The sequence below is a fragment of the Falco cherrug genome, chromosome 6 (genome assembly GCF_023634085.1).
Source record: "Falco cherrug isolate bFalChe1 chromosome 6, bFalChe1.pri, whole genome shotgun sequence".
Lineage (NCBI taxonomy): Eukaryota > Metazoa > Chordata > Aves > Falconiformes > Falconidae > Falco > Falco cherrug.
In genome coordinates this window covers 7,239,883-7,261,339 of record NC_073702.1, presented here as the reverse complement: position 1 = coordinate 7,261,339, position 21,457 = coordinate 7,239,883, and the positions used below count along the sequence as shown (strand labels likewise).

Sequence of the window (21,457 nt, the reverse complement as noted above, 5' to 3'; positions counted from 1 at the left end):
GCACAGCATATAAAAAGTGGGGAAGGATTTCATTAAAATATGATTACAAAAGAGAATATAAATGACACATGATATTACTTTTCAAGGGTCCACCACCATTATTTCCATTTTGAAATTAAACTGAAAACACCATTGCACATGCACAGAAAAATAATTTCAATGACATAGGGTTGCTTTTATGCATCACAAATCCATGGGGTTTAGCCTATAACAGAATAATTCTGCTAAATCCTTCAGGGTTGCGATAGGTGGGCAAGAAATATGGGAATTACAACAGATTCTTTCATTTTTCTACAAGTTTCCTATCTGTTCACAGATCATAGGTGCAAGTCAGTATTGTCCCTCCCCAGTGTACAGTGCCTTCCATTGGGGATGGTCGACAGCAGAAAGCAAACTGGTAGGATGCTGTTCTTGCCTACTCTGGCATTTTTTTGAGGCCTTCAAGGTAGAGTTATCTTTACCAGATTTGTGAAAATGAAGTGTCTTTCAAAATAAGGAAAAAATTTCCAGAGCCTTTAAAGCTACTTCTTGCATCAGACAAGGAAATTCAAGTCCCTCTTATTAAAAAGGTGCTTTTTTTCCTTTCCCTTCATTTCTTGTTCCATCTCCATTCTGCATACTTTCCCCTCCAGCATTTCCATAATCCCTTCACTGTTGTACATGAATACCTTTTGGCCACTGATATATTTCTCTTTGCATCACCACAGGCAAGTAGGGAAGAAATAGGAACTGGAATAAAAAAAATAGAGTTATTTCCTCTGGTTACACAGGAAGCCTTGGTGGATCCTGGCTACCAAAGTCTTGTTTAGCCGCTCCTCCTCTCAGAGTGTCCTCTGTAAACATAGATATTTAAGAACAACTTTTCATTTGGAAAAATTTACTAGTCTGTATAAAACGTTTTATGACTCATTTCTCCATAGGGCAGAAATTTAACAAACGTTTCCGAATTCCAGTTTGATCTATGTTCCTCAGTGATGAAGATAACTGTCCATTTTTTCTCATGTTATAAAACATTCCTTCTATTTAGAATATTCCTGTTATCCCAAATGACTGCACTGACACAAAAGCAAGAAACACCTGGTAATATCCAGAGAAATTAAAGCACCTTGCCCTCAAAGGGCAGCTGCTGGCACTGGTAATAAATAAATAAACAGATGAATGTATACATACGTAAATAAATAAAAGCTGTTCACTGGATTTATGTCAACAGAAATCCAGATACTTTCCATATGCTTCTGCCTTCTCACATCTGGGAAAAATCACATTGTACTAGTTCCATTCTGCCATAATAGCACACTGGGTACTGTACCAAAATCTTTTTGTAATGTACGGTTTAAGTTGTGGGGGTTTTTAAGATCCTGACTCTTTCATAAATAATTGTTTCATAAGAAGAACTTTTGGGAGATAAACAGGAGAAGAAGCTGAGAAGAAGAAAGTATTGTAGCTGATGAAACTATACCTTCATATGACACACCTTTTTATAAAGTATTTTCTTTATTACACATCATGACATTTATTGTATTAAGGTGATGTTTCAACATGAAACACTATGAATCATGTTGCATCAGCTCATAAAAATACAGATTTTCAAAATTTAACAATAAATCAAGCTGATATACGTGTCTAGGAAGATTCCTTGGAAGCCAATGAAAAACCTGTACAAATTGCAGTGCCCTGTACAGCCGCCTATTGCTGCTTATTCCCAGGCAGGGCTGCTAAAACCTGGCTCCCACTTTTATTAGCATTTGGCTTCACTGAAGAATCATGAGGGTGAAAAAGGTCTGAAAAGTAGGTAGTAACACGGTTTTCCAACTTGAAAACATTTCTCATCACCTTAAAAGCCCACCTTTAAATTTGGCTTATTAAAAATACAGGACAGCTTTGTGGTTTATGATGTTCATGGTTATGCATGGCTTGGAAACACTACCCCATGGTACTAAAAACACGACAACAGATTTCCCTAGAACTCCGCCCATTCTCAGAGTTGATTAGGCAGTGCTACATAAAAAAGCCTCTTCTGGAGTACCCTGGCAATAACCAACAATAAATATGACTAGCCTAAAATGTCATAGTGCAAACGTGCATCTAAGATTAGTGAAGCAAACACCTCCTCTGCGAAACAGGCAGCAGGAGGCTAAGAAAAGTGAAAAGAAAAACGTAAGAGAAACTTTCACAAGGAAAAGAACTAGCATTTAACCAAAGTGTACAATTACTTCGATCACCACAGTGGCTGGCAAGGGAAAGTAATACACAATAAAGCAAATAATGACCTGCATCTTTAAGTCAGACCCACCACACCAGAATCAGCTACAAGCACTGAATCTGCCAGTAGCAGACTAAACAGAAATTTTAAATTAGGACCATATGAAAATATTGAGCAAATAAACTTGATTTTGACTGAACTACATCACTTTTCCCTTCCTTAGCAAATGAGTATCATAATCAGTACGGATGTCACACTGCGGCCGAAACAATTCACAAGTAAACCATGCAAAGTTTGAGTTACGATTTGTAAGTGCTCCACTTTAAACATGAAATAAATGACCCTACTGCAGACCACGAGAGATTTAGCTGAGAACGAACTGATCTTTCACAAGGTCAAGAAAACACAAATTGCTCAAAAATTGCTCAAAATTATAGAGTTTGAAAGACGTTTAAGTAAAAGGAGCATGTCAACCAGACCTTCAAACATTATTGAGATAATCTTCTACTCGACTTTGACAATTTCCTTCAGTATGAAGAATTGTGGTTCATTTTAAATAAAGGGTATGTTAGAGATTCTCAAGATGTGGTCCACCCAGCAATTTCTAATGCTCTGAACATTCTATCAGGAAGATGAAAATGCACCATTTTTATCTGAAAGGGAATACTCAGAAGAGGAGCAAACACATTACAGGGTGGAGCCAAACCAGCAACTTCCATAGCAAGATTATGAACAAGGGAGTGTCAGCCAGCTGGGGGTGATGGGGAAGAGTAGAGTAATGCATGAAGGCGTATATGCTTCAGGGGTGGAAATTAATACTACCTGCCAAGTTTCTTTTGCACAGGAACCAGGGCAGGAAGAGCAGAGGTTGCACACATCCAGGTAATGCTCCAACACAGAGTCAAAACACAGGTGTGTCACAAGCCAAGACCGAGGAGCTGGAAAGTATTTCCAGGTCCCTCAGCTCAGCCCCAGTGCGGGGTACAGATGCAGCAAACACATTCTGCTAAGAATCCTGGCACTTGGGCTATTTTAGGTATACACATTGAATACAGGGCTAGAATTCCAAATATTTTTAAAAAACAAGGAAAATACGAGTAAACGTGTTATTTGACATGTGAGAAGAACTACTTTATGCATCATGGTCTAATAATAAACTTAACTACTTTCTGTATAGGAAAAAAGAAGCAAGAGAGAGAGCTGACTTGGTATAGATACCACATCTGAAAACAACACATTGCAAGCTTAGTCCTGTCGTGGTGCTGGTGGGGGCAGAGGCAGGCATTGCCACGTGTGATGCTTCTTTCAGGCTGCTGACGTCTCTCATATGAAATCACAGAGACAGATAAAATTAGGCAGACACAGCACAAGGCATAGAAAATTACTAGGCAAATACTTAACAATGCAAATCTCAAAAAAAAAAAAAAAGTTTGAAAAAGTAGTTCACTCATACCAAGATGAGTTTGACCACTCATGCAGTGAATTCGTAAAACCGCAATATTGAAGGCAAGTAGTTCAGGCAGCTATAAACTCCTAAAATACTATGCTCAAAATAAAAATCATCAGGAATCTAACAACCTTGTCTTCCTTTCGTAAGCTACTGATCCTTATTTCTCCCAAAATGAAGGTCATGGTGGAATTCACCAACGAATAGCACAGATAGATCACATACCTTGAAGTCACAGCTTCCATGAATTCATCAAGAAGATCATCGTAGGCTTGACCTCTGATTCTCTTGTGTCTCAACCCAATATACAAAGGATCTTTCAGCAATGCCTGTTAAAAAAAAATATGTTTGAACTCTTATATAGGCAAGTTACACTAGTACACTCTAAGTTAATAAGAAAGGGACAATACAGTGTTTGAGGATTAACCCAGGCATATGAAGTACATATCCATTTATCTAACTCTATATAAAGAGTGAAGAAACACACCAAAGAGATTAAAGAAACAGCCTTTTGTATGAAGGAAAAGGGATACCCTAGTCTCAAAGGAAGTGTATTGTTTCCAAGTGAAAAAGTAAAAGTTTATTCTGGGAAGTCAGGTTTCAAAAGTATTTTTTAAAGCTTTAGTTGGTACATTTCTCTTTTTCCTTTACATTCTGAGAGTGCTCTGGTGCTCTGACATTTTTAAAAAGCTAATTTCTTTACTTTTATCATCATGTTTCACAAATCTCTCCTAGAGTCCATCAACTGTGTTGATGAGCTGATATTCAGAAAATGTGCTGCTTTCTAAAATTCAGTATGCCAAAACATAAATAAGCCTTTAACCTTTGTCTTCCAAGCTTTTTAAATTATCAGTTTAGATTCCAGCAGTCTCCATTTCAGTTATGCATGTCCATCAGTTGGGTATGATTTCTGAATTTTTATATGCTTAAATCCTGTACTTTTCTTCCTTTAGATTCACGAGCCAGACTTTCCCCTGGGTCCACAAAAACACCAAGCCTGTAATATTCCATGTCTTCATTACTAGAAGGTCTTGTTTTGGTCTGATGTATTTCCACATTATAACATGAATTACAAAACGTATTCAAAGTGTTTTGCAATTACTTTTGACAATTCTCTCCAGCTACAGCACTTCCCCAGCCTCAACACTTTCACTGGCTCTCCCAGGAACTCTCATATAAAGACACTCTTTGCTATTATTTTTCACAGGCCTCTGAAAATGAATAAGCTAATTTCTCCATTGTACCTAGCGTGCAATCCTCCCACACATGTCCAAACGACTTGCAGCATCACTCAGGAGCTTGACTAAATTTTTTTCTTCCAAAACCAATTTGCAAAACCAACAGGGCTGCAGAAATTTGTGCACCAGCTTCAACTAGGAAAACATAATAAAGAAAAATACAGACCATCTCTCCTTCCAAGACAGAGCCTTCAACTACAACATGAAGCAAAAAGCCTGGAGAGCTTGCTCGGCCTGCTTCAGGCTGGGAAGCAGAAATCTGATTTCTATATTTTAGAAAAGTGTCTAAATTCCCTCCACAGCTTTTCTATGTTGTAGAACCGAAAAATCCTCTGGGTCAAAAGCCCCTGCTAAAGACTAATTTTGTATCAATATGAAACTTAAAAACTTTGGTGTATTCTCTGCCTCCCCTGGGAGTATCCTGAGGCAGACCTACAGATAGAGACGTTTGTCTCTCCCTCAATTTTCTCTCCACTTCCGTAAAATGTAAAGACATCAGATTAGAAGTTTTTTTAAGAACCAAGCAGGACTAAAAGCTGATTTTTCTAAAACTGTTGCTAAATTCACCACCATTTCAAAACAGACTTTCAGAAGTTGTTAGTTCAACTCTTTGGAGAATGAATAAAGCTCAAAATTAAAATTTCTTTCTAAATGAAGATGAAGTCATTACATTATATTTTATTCATTCCCTTCACCAATTCTATGTAGCATTCACATTTAAGTAGCATATTCGTTGGCTGAAATAATTTTACCTGTGTATTTACATTACTCTAGGTGTTCTAGCAGCAAAATCAAAATCATAATTATGCACCTATTCTAGATGCTGCAGGAAAAGCTGGCAAGAGCTTGATATCAGTTATCTTCCAAAGTAATTTCCCCTTTTGTATGGTGGTCTTCTTTTATACAATAATTTCCAAATTTGTAGTCAAGAACTATTTCTGGAATTAATTTTTTCATTTCCCTTTTGAGTTTGCGTAGTTATTTAAAATTACCTCAGGAAAATCTGACAAAACAAAGATGATTTTATTTCTCTGGGAGATAAGTTCACAGGAATCACAAACGAACTCTTTAGCAATCTGAAATCTTAAGACAAGTTTGAAAACCCTGTGGGAGTTGCCTTGTGCTTCCCACCAGACTGAGCACACACAAGGTTGGAAAGCAGAACTGCTGAGCAGCCGGAGCTTCTGTCAGGAGCATCGCAGTAGGATTCAGCAATCTCATTTCTAAAATTGAATTGCCGCAGCATTCCATGCCACTAAACTGCGACTGCTCCGTGTCCTGTGCAAGGATACCACATACTCCAAGGTCCAACTCAGCGTAAGTAGCTTAACCCCTTTCCAACTACCATAACTCTTCTTCCTAAATTGATCTGTTCTTTTAACATACTCCCACAAGCTTTTTATTAAACAACGTCTGTTTTCCCATTTGTAAAACAAAGCTCAAAATGGAGGGGAAAAGAAAAAAAAAAAATCTTTGGTCCATTTATTTTTTAAATTCTGAGGACATGTTTCCAAAACACGTTGCAGCCACTCTGAGTCATGCTGTCTGTTTCCTTCAAGAAGCCAGCTTAAGTTGAGCAGTAATTCTGTGAAAGTTCAAGAAAAACAGGCATTTGCACTTACGAGGTTTACAAAGTGCTAAAGAAGCCATGGGTCTGCCTTGAAACACAGGCTCTTACGCTCCTTTTGCCACTTGCGCATCTTTCATTTCTGTGAGCATTTAAATCTATAGGCAACACTCAAACTCAGAACCCTGAAACAGCTCCATTCATAAGATCTCTACATGAATTTATTCACATATCTTCAAGGCTGAAATTTGATGTGGAATATTTAAAACAATTAATACAGTGTTTCTAGGGTATGTTTAAACTTCCAGCCTGGGAAGTCTCACAAGCAGAGACAATTAATTCAGCGACACATCTCTGATGAAAAGCTTGGCCAGCTATACACTGAGAGTTCAAAATTCCTTTACAGCTCAGTGCATTCTGCTTCACAAACGTTACAGTTCGACAAGAAATAGCCCCAAAAAGTTCCTTTATAGTCCTGTTTGGAACAACGTATGAAGAAACCCGGGGCGGAGACAAAAGAATGAAACATTCAGCAAGTGAAAAGAACAGTGGTCATGTCTGAGCCCTGAGTGGCAAACCATTGTGGAGCCGCTCCCTTTCCAAAGGGCACTGAAGAATGAATAAGCTGCTTAAGCACATTATCCCCTTATTCAGGTCAACACCATGCAAACCGGGTCTGTAGTGGTTGTTTTTAGAGGGTTCACACATCTTGAGAGATTAACATTTGCTATCGACTATTTCATGGCTTTCAAAACAGATTACCAAAAAGAATGTTCCATCCTACAATCGAGTATGTCAAGCTGACATGATGATTAGGTACTTTTCCTCAATGACTTGGGTTTCTTTTGTTCCCCAGCTTGTTGTCAAAGCTGAAACTTTGTTTTGTTCTTTTGGAAATCGAACCTCCTTCAAAATATAACTCCGCTTTTTTTCAGGTTAGTGGGTTTGTTATGCGTATTAAATGGTTCTGAAAAAGTTGATGCGAGTTTATTTTTAGACACACTTACCCTAATGCTAAAAAAAAAAAAAAAAAAAAAAAAAAAAGTTCTACAACATCGAGGTTTAGCAATGCGGTACATTCAAGCTTTAACAGAAATAAGGTTTTACAAGAATGAAGGGTTTAATTGAGGTTCTGGTACTGGAAATACCATGTAGATCTACTTAGAATTAGCTGTGTAAAATAACAAAGAGTTCTTTGAAGCACCACCTGAGTGTATTAAAACTGTAATGACCTTTGGGGTTTTAGCAAAAAGGCAAGCCGTTTATACCATCTTACTTGTGCACACTTATAGTAAAGAGATCAGCAAACCATCAAAGCTCAAGCAAGGCTTGAGCTGTGCACCTGGCTCTAATTTAGCTACAAAAGCCAAACCAGCAAGAAACAGAAAATTGCACACTTAAATATTTCATCAGTTGAGAACAAACATGCTGAAATGTCATCTATTCCCAAACTTGGCACTGAGACATTTCTTTGGAACAGATACATATTGTAGTGAACAGCTTCATGGAAAATGGGAGGTGAAGAATTGCAAGACACCGAACCTTTCCACTCACAAAGACGGCAGCAGAAAGCGTGCAGAACCTCCCAGTGGCACCTAGAAACTGGTGTACAGTAATGCTTCAGAGCAGCAAGCCCCCCCATGCCATTAAAATGTCAAAACTCTCCAGCAGTTCTACAATGGGAAATGATTTGCATTAGATCCACAGTTATAAAATTAAAGGAGCACTACATTTGTATGGGACATCAGAAACTTTGGGACAAAGACATGCCACATGCCAGAAGTGAAGCACGTTTCAGAGTATGATTGGTCTAACAGGGGAATGCTGCTTCTTTTTCAAGTGTTAATATTTTCTTGTATTAATACACCGTAAATGCTTTCTCTACACTTCTTGTCTCTATTTTCATAGGCTGGTGAGAACAGGGGAATTTCTGTTCTCCAGGAAGGCTGGGCATTTCAACCTTTCTTTTTTTGGTTCCACACTGACATTTCACTCAATGTGAAACTTTTTCCAATTAAAGTTAGCCAGTCAGAAACAACGTCAACATTTTGGACTTAACTTCAGCTTCTATCAATAATAATTACCCAGTAATCAATCTGTGTTGATTTAAATTTTTGGTTTGTAAGCACTAACATGCTGAATCACAATTTTCTGTCGTGCAAGAACAGCTTACAGCTACAAAATACTTTTTATGGCATTAGGAAGACTACATAAGATTTCAATTTATATTAGACTAGGAAGACATTTTTCTTTGAATAAACTTATTTTGAAGTCCGAAATTCAGGATGATGCCCCTAAAATGTGTAACTGATTCTATGTTTCCAAATGCTAACTGAGTTTTGTATGTGCTGAATGCTGCAAATAACACTGACATTAATTAGTTTTGAGGCTGTAGCAATAATACTTCGCAAAAAGTATAGCAATAATACTTCGCAAAAAGAAGTTTCATAATCAGACAGCTAACGCTTTTTTAAAAAATTTTGTTTTCTTTGAACTACATTGGCCCCATGACATACATACTAAGAAGAGATCACAGCCCCTCCTATTGAAAAGACTAGACCTTTGTCAACACATTTGCAAACGCAAGGGGCCTCTTGCACAAGAAAAAAGGGGACTCATCCTCTGTTTCTCCCCAAAAGAAGGAGACCTCATCTTTGGAAGTCTCAGCTAACACTATAACTGGACATCCCAAACAGACAGGTACTGGCATATAGAGCATCACCTCTCTTCGTACCTCGGTTTCCTCCAGGCGATCCCCCATAGGACAAGATGTCACAGAAGATCCCAAAATAGGAGGCTGAAAAATGGGTATCACAATGGGTCATTCTAGGTATAAATAAAGGAGGAAGAAACCCACACGTTGGACATGAGTTTAAAAATCAAGCCCAACTGTGCTAGACTTTTCAAACCCAAGTGGATGCCAGTACTTGAGAGACAAAGATAACATGTATGTGGACAATAGTTGTACTGCGGACCATAGTTGTACTATAACTAACATTTTCCCCAACTGCAACCCTAAAAGCACCACTGAAAACTGTCTACCGTCTGTCCAGACAAAATTCTAGCGTAGCAGCATGAAGAATTTAAATGATAACACATTCATAATGTTCAGTTGACATCAGTCTTAAATACAGTGCTTGAAGGGAACAATTTCTGTGAAAAAAAAAAAAAACTAATAGCAAAGAATATGATGCATTTTTGAGACAGTTCAAAATAAAAAAAATTATTAATACTCCGATGATGCTATATCCTAATGCAACAGAAAAGAAGTTACAGTATTTCAAATTATGTTTAAAATAACTTAAGATTGTGCTAAAAAATACAGAGAATATTCTCTTCCATACATGCGTAGTGATCCTGTAGTTTTGCCCAGCTACATTCGACATTTTCAGTTATTTCTCCTTAAAGACAGGCTTGACTTATCCAATCCAACTTGTTTCTTTTCGTAAGTTTGTTTATCTGTCAGTTTCACCTTTTTGCTTGCCTTCTGCTCAGGAAGCTGACTCATTTCTTAACCTGAAGAGGAATTATCAGTTGTAGCTTTGATCGCACCCTGAACCCTGTTGCTTATACTGTAGTTATTTCCATGCATGCAGACTGCTTTACCCAGCTGAAAAATTGTCGGCTCCAGTGAACTTCAGTTTAACAACAAAATAAAGATCACTCTAATGGCTGGAAAGAATGCTTCACGGAGGAATCTCGTAACATTACTATGAAATTACTGCAGCCTGTCCCCAAGCAAGAGACTGCACAAAGCCAGGCTGTGCCAAGGACATTCTGTGGGCTGCATCCAGCACACGTATGTGGCACCACATAAAGGCCCCAGTGTGCGAGGGCTGCGCGCCGAGTGGGCGCCATCCCTCCCGCTCTCTGCACAGCAGCATCCCTCCTGCCCTCCTCATGGGTACCAGAAGGAAGTCAAACTCACTCCCCTGCACGAGTGTGCAAAGCTGAAGACCATTTAGTCCCCTCAGGGTAACATTTACAAACATGCGTAAAACATATGAAATAGAGAGAGCTATGTGGGCTGTCATTAGCAAGGGAGCACCAAGTGCAACACCCGAAGAGAAGGTGCTGCAGCAAGAGGCAAGATGAACTTAATCCTTCAAAGGCTGTTGTGCCATCTGCTCTTCGAGGGCAATGCATCGGTGTTTGTGTCCACGAGTCGGTTTGTGGAACCAAGTGATGGGTGAAAATCTCAAGGGCTGCTGATGCTGCAGGGGCAGGCAGCAGTGTTGCTTTCTGGTTTGAGTCTGTTAGGTACAGAGACTCATAGAATCACATTATCACAAAGCGGTTTGGGTAAGAAGGGACCTTAAAGATCACCCAGTTCCAACCCCCCTGCCATGGGCAGGGACACCTTCCACTGGACCAGGTTGTTCAAAGCCCCATCAATCCTCTTAGTTTACCTGCAAATACTGGCAATTATAAAATAGTTGTTAGAAATCAAAAGCTTATCTCATGATTTTTAGTTATAATTCAAGATTTCCAAGCTTGAAACTCACAATACCAGCTACAGACAGGTGCCCATCAATGACATTTGACTAAGGAAGTTATTTTCTAGGCTGACTTTTCCATTCTCAACAAGCTGGAATTCACAGGGATATCTGAAGTTCTCTTCTGGATTGGCTCTGAAAATTATAAGCAATACACAGTATAGCTAGGCTAACTGTTTATTTGCACACTTTATATTGAATACTAAAACCCAGGTTTTTTAAAGGCAGTAATACATCAGATGAATTGCACCTTTTTCAGAGCAATTAGGCTTCTGTTCCACCTGCTTACCTTTCCAGTACACAGTCTGGGACATTCATACAAAAATGATAAAGCTTTTCCAGCAAGTCTCTATTGCTATTATAATTTTTCTTGCAGTAAAATTAATTGCAGAATTTAGCAAAAATTGCTCTGCACACCTTGGTTCTTTATATCAGTTTCCAATAAGGAAAGACCTGGGAATACAGCTGAGCAGGGAAGCATACCCCAGACTACATCTTTGCTAGCCAACAGATAAAGCAAAAAATTATGGTCTTTCCCTGAAATTTAAATGCCACTAGAACTTTTTTTCAGGTAAACCAGCTTATGTTAATGCTTTTCAACCAGGTTAACTTCTAAAAACTATTAGAAGCAAGTATCACAGAACTACCATCACTGAATGTGCAGCACAAGCCATGTACTGTTCATAAGGAGAAAAACAGGTCTTTTCCTCAGGACTGGATTTGATATTGTTTATGTAAGTACTGTTAACTGGAAAAACAAACAAATCTGCCTTCAAAGTTAGCAAGTTAGTCAGTTTTTCATACTAGAAAACTAAAAACTGAGTTTTTCAGTTGTAAACATACAATTGTGCCAACATCTTCTGTCGACTGACAGTTAGCTTCAAAATTAAAATCATAAAGTCTTTGCTAAGCTGATCTTCATAGCATTAGAGTTCTTTTCCCAGTACCATGCTTGCGTATCACCACCACGTGAATGCATCGGGTCCTTTTTTTAAGTCTACATTTAACTTCTACACCAAGTAGCAGCTATGCCAAGCAGGTCATTACTAAGGCACTTGATTACCAGGAGGAAGGGGAAAAGATTTCTAATCTTGGCATTTCCTTAATTTACACAAAAGAAAAAGTACAGAAATATCGATTTTCTTTGTAACTCGTGCCAACTTGAAAACAATGGCATGCTTTGTGTGAACACAGCACTGTCACCATGGGTGGAATACAGAGGCAGCTGTATTCCGGGTACAAGCACTAAGTGCAGACAAGCAACATATCTACAGTAACACACTTGAACGATCATTTCATTTGCTCTTTACTGCAAAACTCTTAAAAAATGCTGAATTTACATCTTCCAGCAGATGGCTGAAAGTTTTGTAGGGACAGCTAGCGCAGAACCTCCCTGAAATTTTTATTTTATGCTTATTTATTGTTTGAAGGACCCTAGATAAATTTAAGTAAACTTCACCAGAGGTTTTCTAACTTTTCTTCAACATCATCATCTGACTATAACCTGTCTTTCTCCATAGATGGAAAATATGTGATCGCACATAAATAGTCACAGGTATTATTTCAGTGCATATTTTCTAGTTGTGCTACTAAGCTAGGAAACTCTCCCAGTTTCTCAGCTTGACAATTACCTTTCGAAAGAGCTTTATAAACAGAGTAAGAGCAAAAACCTCTCATGTCTCATGTAACAGGATAAAGTCACAAGTGGCTGCAGGACACCCTGGGCTGAAGAAGCCCTTCGGCAAAATCGCTAGTGCCAACCAGCCATGAGAAAACTCCATTCTGGGCTTCTCTCACAAGCCCTGAAATGTGCAGTTTCCCACTAACAGAGCTCAGGCAACAGCCTACTGCTCTCCCTACAAATGCTTCTCTCTTCCTTAGACATAACACATTAGTCCCATTGAATGCTGCTTTCTGCCTCTTCCTCAGGAGGTCACAAATGATTTTGAAACAAAAGAGCATCACCACAATGTCTCAGGCGGTACTGCTGCACTAGTTCAGGCTAGCGTGCATCATATCTGCTGCCAGAATTGCATCTAGCAGAGTTAGTAAGGAGATCTGAGAGGCCAAATTCATTGTGTATTTTAAGAAAAATAAAATAAACAGCAAGATAAATACTCTGCATTATGTTTAACAGTCTCAGAGAATTCTGATGTTAACATCTGCTTGCAGGAATAGGGACGATGCCAATTCCACAAATGCCTGTAATTTGAGTTGGAACTTGGAAGACACACAGAACCATGGTTTTGGAGCAACATTTCATCAGACAAAATTTTAGGATGCATAAGTCTTTTATACAGCAAAACTGAAAACAAATGGTTGTCTGCATGCCAGTGGCATTCCTTGAAAAACTTAATCATTTGCCTATTGAGAAAACAATAGTCCTGAAGAATCCGACATAGTTTAGGACTTCAGCAGATTGTGCTGCATATGATCATTAATATTTTAACATACAAATAATCAGAATGCAAAGAAATCTGAGAAGTCTCTTGTATTTTATTCGTATAATCATCAGACCACCTAATAAGAACCCCCCTGGAAACCCGACATCTACTTCCTATAAAATCTTTTACTGTATCCCAGAAAATGCTCAGACTAACCATTAAGCTCCCTATACAACTGACCTTCAACAGCCCCCATACAGTAAATGATGACTTCTTCATGAACCCCACCAGCTACATGGCTAAAACCTCAATCTGCACGTCCTGTTACACATCAAGAAACATTTAACGATGTTACATGTGCATCGATGTACATGTACAATGTAGATCGATGCTACATTGCTACATTTTGAAATACAGCTGATGGATAACAGGAACTGGAAGCTACAGAAATAATTGCCACGACCAAACTTGTGAAGTTTATTGCTCTCAAAAAACATGAGGGGGGGCGTGATGGACCCTACACGAGGATGTAGCAGTAAGTGCTTATAGTAAATCACAGGAGGTGGCCAAACAGGAATATTTAAGAAGGGCCTGCACAGTTCCCACAGTAGCCTGCATAGTACCCTAAAAACAAATCCAGCCTCAGTGAAACTTTCTATAGAAGTTGGAGATATTTTTCTTTTATTTTTTTTCCTGCAAAGTTACCAGCATTGTAGCTATCTTAATATATTATCTTATTCAGCTTAATAAGAGAGTATGACAAGATAGAGCTGCTTGAGGTGGTTCAAACACTTTTAACACATCAAACATTCCTACACCATTTTTGCAAAGCAACAAACACACATTACTCCCTTTATTTTCATCCACTTACATTTCCAAATTTTGTTTAGGACTGGCAGCTGAAATTTCTGAATGCAAGGAGTCATCCAGCTTTCAACACCATACAAAAAATGAAAAAATAAAATAAAACAATCAAATGACAAACCACCAGCTACAAAGTGAATCAGAGAAAAGCAAAGACATTCTTTTGAGGACAGTACCAGTAAACTTTTTCTTTTAAGTAATATTAAGAATAGCATCTAAATAATTTTCCTTCACCTAGTAAATGACAAAGTAACAAACTTTTAAAAAAAAGTCTTAAAGATCTCATTTTCATTGATCTTTAATATTCTACTAATAAAAAGGATTTTGCTAGTATTGTATCGGCTCACACATTCTGACAGCACAAAAAGTGTGTCTTGAGTCCGTCCCAAAATTAATGGAACAGAAGTATAAGATCAACAGCTACACCATTTACAAAACCGAAAATATTTTCCCATGTTATCAGTAAATCACATTTCTATATCAACAGTTCTGATATTTTGTTTTGATTTTTTTTTTTTTAATTCATTCATATGTAACTGTAATTCTCCATCGCTTGTTGCGGCCTCTTCTTAGTTCTATTAAAATTAAGTCTCTTTACGTCATTTACTTCCATAAGCTACTCCCACATGGTCCTTCATCAAGATGTCTTTGACCCTGACATCCCTATCTCCTGTGCTGACACTCAGCCACTTTCTTTACTAAAGCCAAATGGGTTGGGCCTCTTCTTACATAAACAAGTCACATCAACAATGTCCTTTTGACTGGCAATTATTAAACAAGTCTGGTGTTACTATTTTGGCACTGGCATCTCAGCTTGCCTATATGTGTGTTCTAGCACCAGAAGAAAAGGGAAAAGTAGTTCTGTGCACAAAGTAGATGTGCTAGTACAAGGCCAGCATTTGTAAGAGCATCTTACGGTCACCAGGTGACGTGTTTATCCCAGACACCAGGCCAGCTTCTGTGGAGGCACAACAGATGCATCTTATCCCACCTTCTGTGATTTATGAGCTGTATTTATGGCTCATTCCCTCTCATCTTCTCCATTGCCTGTCAAAGTGCTGAGGACACAGATAGCTAGCAGTTGCTATTTCAGAAAGTATGGAAGACAACCAAAACAAACATTATGTGTTGCCATCTTTGAGTATGAAGAGTTGGAAATGTCTAACGTATCTTGAAATAAAGTCTGCCATCAGTTTGGTCTATGGATATTCATGCATGCTATCCAACATAAACATTTCCAGATATTCATTTCTGCCCTTTTTTATAGATCCCCTTGTGCTGAAAGGTGAAATAAGAAGAAATGAAATGGACTGACAGAACTGCCAGTAACATTGGTGGCCAGCTCATTCTTTCTAATGTCAGCTGAAACTGAGACTTAAATCCCATGTCACCATGTATATTCTTTCTGCTAAAAACTTCCCCTCTTCAACTTCTCTGCTCTTGAAAATTGTTGCAGATATGCTGTTTGGTAAATGTGAAAATCTGAAGCACCACCTGGCTTCGTCACATTTTCCATGGTCTAATGAAACAGAGTATTTCACAAAACAAATATTCATAAATAGCATGTTTCATAAAAATAGATGAACAGTCTCAGACAAAGAATACCATGTATTCCTAGCCAAAATGGCAAACTCTAAAGGACAACAATGGATCAAAAGTAACAATTGCTGAGGTTTTCTCATGCACTAAGCAGTAGGATGGCATTTCTCAAAGGTAGAAAGAGTTTGCTTAAATTAGCTTGACATAAGTTCTGAAACAAGAATTAGTCTCTGTAGAAGCCTCCTGAGCTACAGCAACAGTATATCAGCCGCAGAGAGAAAGTGGAGTGCAAACTGAGTATGAATTCGTATATCTAACTCAAGCACCTATACGGGGTATTTCAGTACCTAAACTAGTCCAAGCTCTTTTTGCAGTACACAGACAAAAAAGAGACAGCTTTAAAATACAGTTCATCGGATCAATTTGAGACAGCTACTCTACAAGAAAAAGCATCTGCTCCTTTTCGTAAAACTCATTTAGGATGATTAGCTCAGGTTCAGATGACTCCAGCTCCGCATCCCTTTCTCAGCCATTCTGAGCTTACCTAGTCTGATGATGGGGCGCCAGATTCTCAAGACTAATAATTCAAGACTATAATGGTCCATTCCACTGAACCTGAAGTATGGGAAAGGCAAAAAGAGAACAGGCAGAAATATCGCTGCCTGAGTGGGTATACTATAGAAGTCCAGATTTAGGTTTAGTGCACAGGCAATACAGAAAGGCTGGATGGTTACAAGAAGATTGCAAACACTAATCTCTAGTATTTTATAAAAGTGTAAGAGTATTTTAAGCAGAGGCAACATAGGATGATGGTGGATGTAAGTCTGGCACTGAAATACATGATAGCATTTTATACTACATGCATGTTAAAAAGATAGTATGATCTTGAAAGTCTACTTAATTTAATTGTACTAGAACAATTAGATGAGTTTTAAAAATTGCAGTAACCTTCTGTTGTACAATGACAACAGTAAGCCCCTGGTGAAAAAAAAATAAGACTTACTCTCTCTTGTTTTTTTTTAATTTATTTAAAAAGAAGTGTAAGTATCTTTGCTAATGAAAGGAAATGTAAATCAAGGCATTTTTGATCCCTGTATTAAGGCAAAAGGAGATGAGCATTATAACATTAGTTATGTAAACGCAGAATGCCTTTCTACTATTAAAGAAAAGAGCACATTACAAGTGAATGCAGCATTAAACAAAATGCTGTTAGTGTACATCTTATGAAACTGAGAAAAATATTCAAAAAGGATATATGTTTAGAAGTCAAGCCCGTTTAAATTTGAGTTTCATTGGTAAAACTGCTGTTGTTCACAGTTGCTGAGCTATGCCTAAGAAACTATGAGAAAAGCATCTAAATGAAAACAAGGGTTGTGATATAATACATTCCCACGGGAAAACCACTGTAAAGAATAGCAAATGATCTACATTTGCAAATAAGTCAAAACAGTTAACAGCTCTAAATATGGTGGGAAATGCTGTTCCCATTTGTGCACAATTATTTCATAAACAGGGTAGGCAGTGTTTTGTATTTCAGCTCTCTTAATACACGATTAGTAGAATGCGTTCCCTAGGAAGCACAACGGGACACTGCCTTCTAATGAAAGTTTCATATAACCAAGGAACTGCACAGTAAGGCAGAAGATACAGTAGAAATAGTAATTTAAAAAAATAAATTGCAGAAGACTATGGACAAAATAGAAGACAAACTTAGAGTTTCTTCAAAAGGCAGTCTTTAAAAGACTGAAAGAGATTGGAAACCTCAGTATCTTGGGTGAATTTTGTCTCTCGGGATTCCCTTCCTGGAACCCCATCTCAACAACACGCTGCAGCCACTTCAGGCAAGGGTTCTACACCACAGAGGGTAAAAAAACCTTCCTGACTAAAGCCATATGCAGTTTTGAGGATACACTTGAAAGTATAAATTAGGAAATTTATTACTAGAGTATTCAGCAAAACACCTGATTGTTAAGATTTTTAATTGCAGAAGTGAATTCTGAAATATAGCAACATTCACTATTAAAACCAATGAAAATAATTGTGTAAAACACACCATCAGCAAATTATTTTCTGATTTCTCGCAAGAAAATTATGATGCAAGAGGTCTCCTTGACTGTTACTGAACTGCATTTTTAGGCTACCCTAACAGATAACATTAACTGCTAACAACAGTTTCCTTGGCATTCGCTCGGAGCTCAGGTCCACTCCGCAGGACTCTACCGACTCAGGGAGAAAAGCCAACAGTAAAGAATGAGCCATTTTCCTTTCCTAAGACTTAAGACAGTAACTGCTTGGCTAGTAAGCTTTTATGGCCTTTTCTTTCTTTCTTTCTTTTTATTTCTTGTAGTTATCTGTTACTCAAGATGCCTGATGCATCTTGTCAGTGAGCATGCACACCTGCGCACATCACATTGGATATGTTGGGGGGGGGGGGGGAAGAGTCTGTGAAAATTGATTATAGCTCTCATATGGGAACATATGGAGGAAAAAAAAGCACAGACAAGTCAGATGCAAGCTAACATGCAGACTGACACATTTAACAAGATTAAAACAGGAAATGTGGTTTCCAAATAAAACACAGTATTCAAAAAACCAGAATATTCTGTACAATAAAGGTCTTTCTATCCAGTAACAATTTACCATTTCTGTTGCTGACAGAGCTCTGTGAAAATACAGAATATATTAACTCTATGTATGATGTAATGGACATATCTGTGTGTGCACAAACACTTCCACATAAATTAATGCAAAGTCTGAATGTGCACCTATGGTTAGATTGAAATGGGGATTCTCTATTACTTCCTTCCTCCTCTCATCACATTATCAACCACAAGTTACTCAACAAATACTACCTAACTTTGTGCAGCTCAGTACAATGGGATCAAATATAAAAAGTTTTGACTAAAGCCCTGAGTAGAGTGACCTTTGGAAAGTCTTATTGCTCTGATTCATTATTTGTGATGATATTAATGTCTGTACTAGAATAAAATAATCTGATATGTCAAAACTTAAGTTTAACCTTTTTTCCACAAGATTCAGAAAAGCACATAAAAAATGGCAGTTTCTTCCACATCTGTATTGTCAAAGTAAAGTGAAGAAAACTCAGTGCATGCAAAAAAAAACACAGAAGAAGAATTCTAATATGCTACGGAAGATGATCTTGGATAAGTAGTCATTTAACCACACCTTTCACTACCATCTTGGCAGGAATTTCAGTATTAAATAATACCAGTCACACAGCCCTATTTATTCACTGGAAATGTGGGAATATTCTGAAATTCTGATGGATATTTTCATGTCTGCATTTTTTTTTTCTTACTTCCGTTGTCAGCAATTCATGTATTTCGAAATATTAAATTTCCAAATCAAATCTGTGGGAAAACTGTAGTTGTTAAATATCCCCATGCCTCCTCTTGCTCGCTATAGTAATCTGTATGTAAGGCTCTGTGCCAGTCCACACATCCCAGGGTGTACCTCACCAGCTCAGCAACATGGGGGCAATGAAGCTTCATAGGAAACACAATCAAGCAGAAACTCCTGATACACAGAGAAAAAATACTGAGGCATGAAAAATCCCAAAAAAGTGATGGAATCGACTTTAGGATTTAAATTATAACGCCACCTCCACCAAATACATAAAGTAAAACCTCAAACCAGCTTATCACACTATTTATCAGTGGGTTTAGAACATCCCATAGATCTCAATCCTTAAAGTACAAGAGGTTTGGGCTTAAGTTTGTAGTGGATTGTAACAGAGGGAACAGATTTGACATATTACTCTGGGGAAAAAATAAAATAAAGTTTATCATATCCTGTGAAGTACTCACTTCACATCTACAACAAACAGAAAATACTAAGGAGACAAAACCAGCAATAATAACATGTTGCTTACAAAGGACATGAAATTTTAATATACGTGAAGACAATAAAAAGATGCTGCTATGTTTAAAAGTCCAAAGAAGACTCAAGGGACGTTAGCATTTGCCAATGGTATGTTTCTAATATACAGCAGATAAAGCACTAATATCTAGCTAAAACTCCTCTGTAATAATAAAAATGCCACTCCATTTGAATATTGAAATATCATACAGGTGTTTTCCTTCAGGTTTTCATGAATTACCTTAGCAGTATGTATACTGCATGGCCGCATGATTAACTATGTCCTTCACCGAATATACCACGTAGAAACTATTACCTGGAATCTGGAGCAACTTTGGCAGTAACTGAACTTTTAAATTAAAAAGCAGATGCTTAATGAGAAATAAATAAATAAATTTGTCACCATATTACACTCATTTTACAATAGCTGTACTTTCAATAGCATGTATAAAAACTGGTGCAAACTACCCTCTCATTCTGATAAAATTCAATGATTTTGATCAATACTTCCTCCTAAGAGTAGACTGGACTTGTCAAGATATTGCTTTGGATATACAATATTCCACAAGATCACATACCTGAATCTTTAGTTTTCAATTTATTTCAAGTTTCCCTTGAGGCAAGTTTATTACATCTAATTTCTTGTCTGTTGCCTAAAGCTTGTGATTTCGTTTACTCTTCCTCACCTGTTTCATTACTTTCTACGTGCTCTATTGAATATGCAACCTGGCAAGCTCACAAGACTCAATACCTGAGAAATAGAAAGCTAGGAATTTGCAGAACAGAATAATGTAAAGTAACGTTTGACAGAAAAAGCGATCTACAACTTAGTCAAAAGACTGAGTTCAAAATGTGTTACTAACAAATCAGCAGCATACGGCAGAAACGTATTCAGATGGTAAATCCAGATTATTATTACACCTACAAACTCTCGACACATCTGAGTTAAAATACAAAGTCAAAATAACTTTTGAAACTTTTCAAGTTGTGAACATATTACCAGACATACTGTAACTATTCACTAAGAGCATTCAAGAGTAAGAAAAGGAAAGCTCTCCAAAAAATGCTGAAAAACATCAGCTGTCTGATACTTGTGATCCACTCAAGCATGTCACCCAACAGCCCCTGCACTGAGGACAAACGGTGGCTCTTGTAAGAAACATCCCTTCCCCAGATCATTCTTTAGGTCTGCAAGTATAATATGGAGACTGGCACAGTTTCAGGTGTTCCTGTTGTTTAAATAAAGCATGTTTAGTTGGGATGGGCAATGCCATATTCATTTCAGAGGTGGAATTTTCTGAAACACACTGAAAGATGATTCTAAACCCCCCAGTTTTAGAAGACAGATCTATAAAAACAGATTGTACTTGCCCATTTCCTCCTCTAACACATATTCAGTCCACTCCAAATAACTGAACAAACTTTAAAGGAGTCTACCAATTCCCAAAAATTAAATTATATTTTTTCCTTCTGCACAATGGCCTAGACAGAACTGTAATTCAGAAAGTACTTTAATTTTCAGTACTTCTAAACACTGAAAAAAAAAAAAAAAAGAAAGAAAAGAAAAAATGGCTTATGACATTGACTCTAGGAAAAGTAATATCCTACCACAATATTTTCTTGCCAACTGGAAGCCAGGAAGGAGGAGGGAAAAGGAATATTAATGTATTTTCTCCTTCGTTCAAGTGTTGGCAGTCTACTACCAGGGAAGGATCTAGCAGCAAGATGTAAGGGGGGGGAAAAATTCCACAAGTAATACAGAACTTAGCTGGTGAAAGAGATTGCAATTACCTCCTACCAGCATGACACAGACAGATGGTAGCCAAATGATAAAAAACCC

General features: G+C 37.7%; 1 protein-coding gene across 1 annotated transcript in view; it reads right to left on the bottom strand.

Annotated features, from left to right (window-relative positions):
• ME1 (malic enzyme 1) overlaps window positions 1-21,457 on the bottom strand; it is a 185,174-nt gene that overhangs the window by 76,218 nt on the left and 87,499 nt on the right. Inside the window, exon 6 of the mRNA XM_055714270.1 lies at window positions 3,876-3,979. Within this exon, the coding sequence (XP_055570245.1) occupies window positions 3,876-3,979 (104 nt within the window). The remainder of the gene's footprint in view (window positions 1-3,875; window positions 3,980-21,457) is intronic.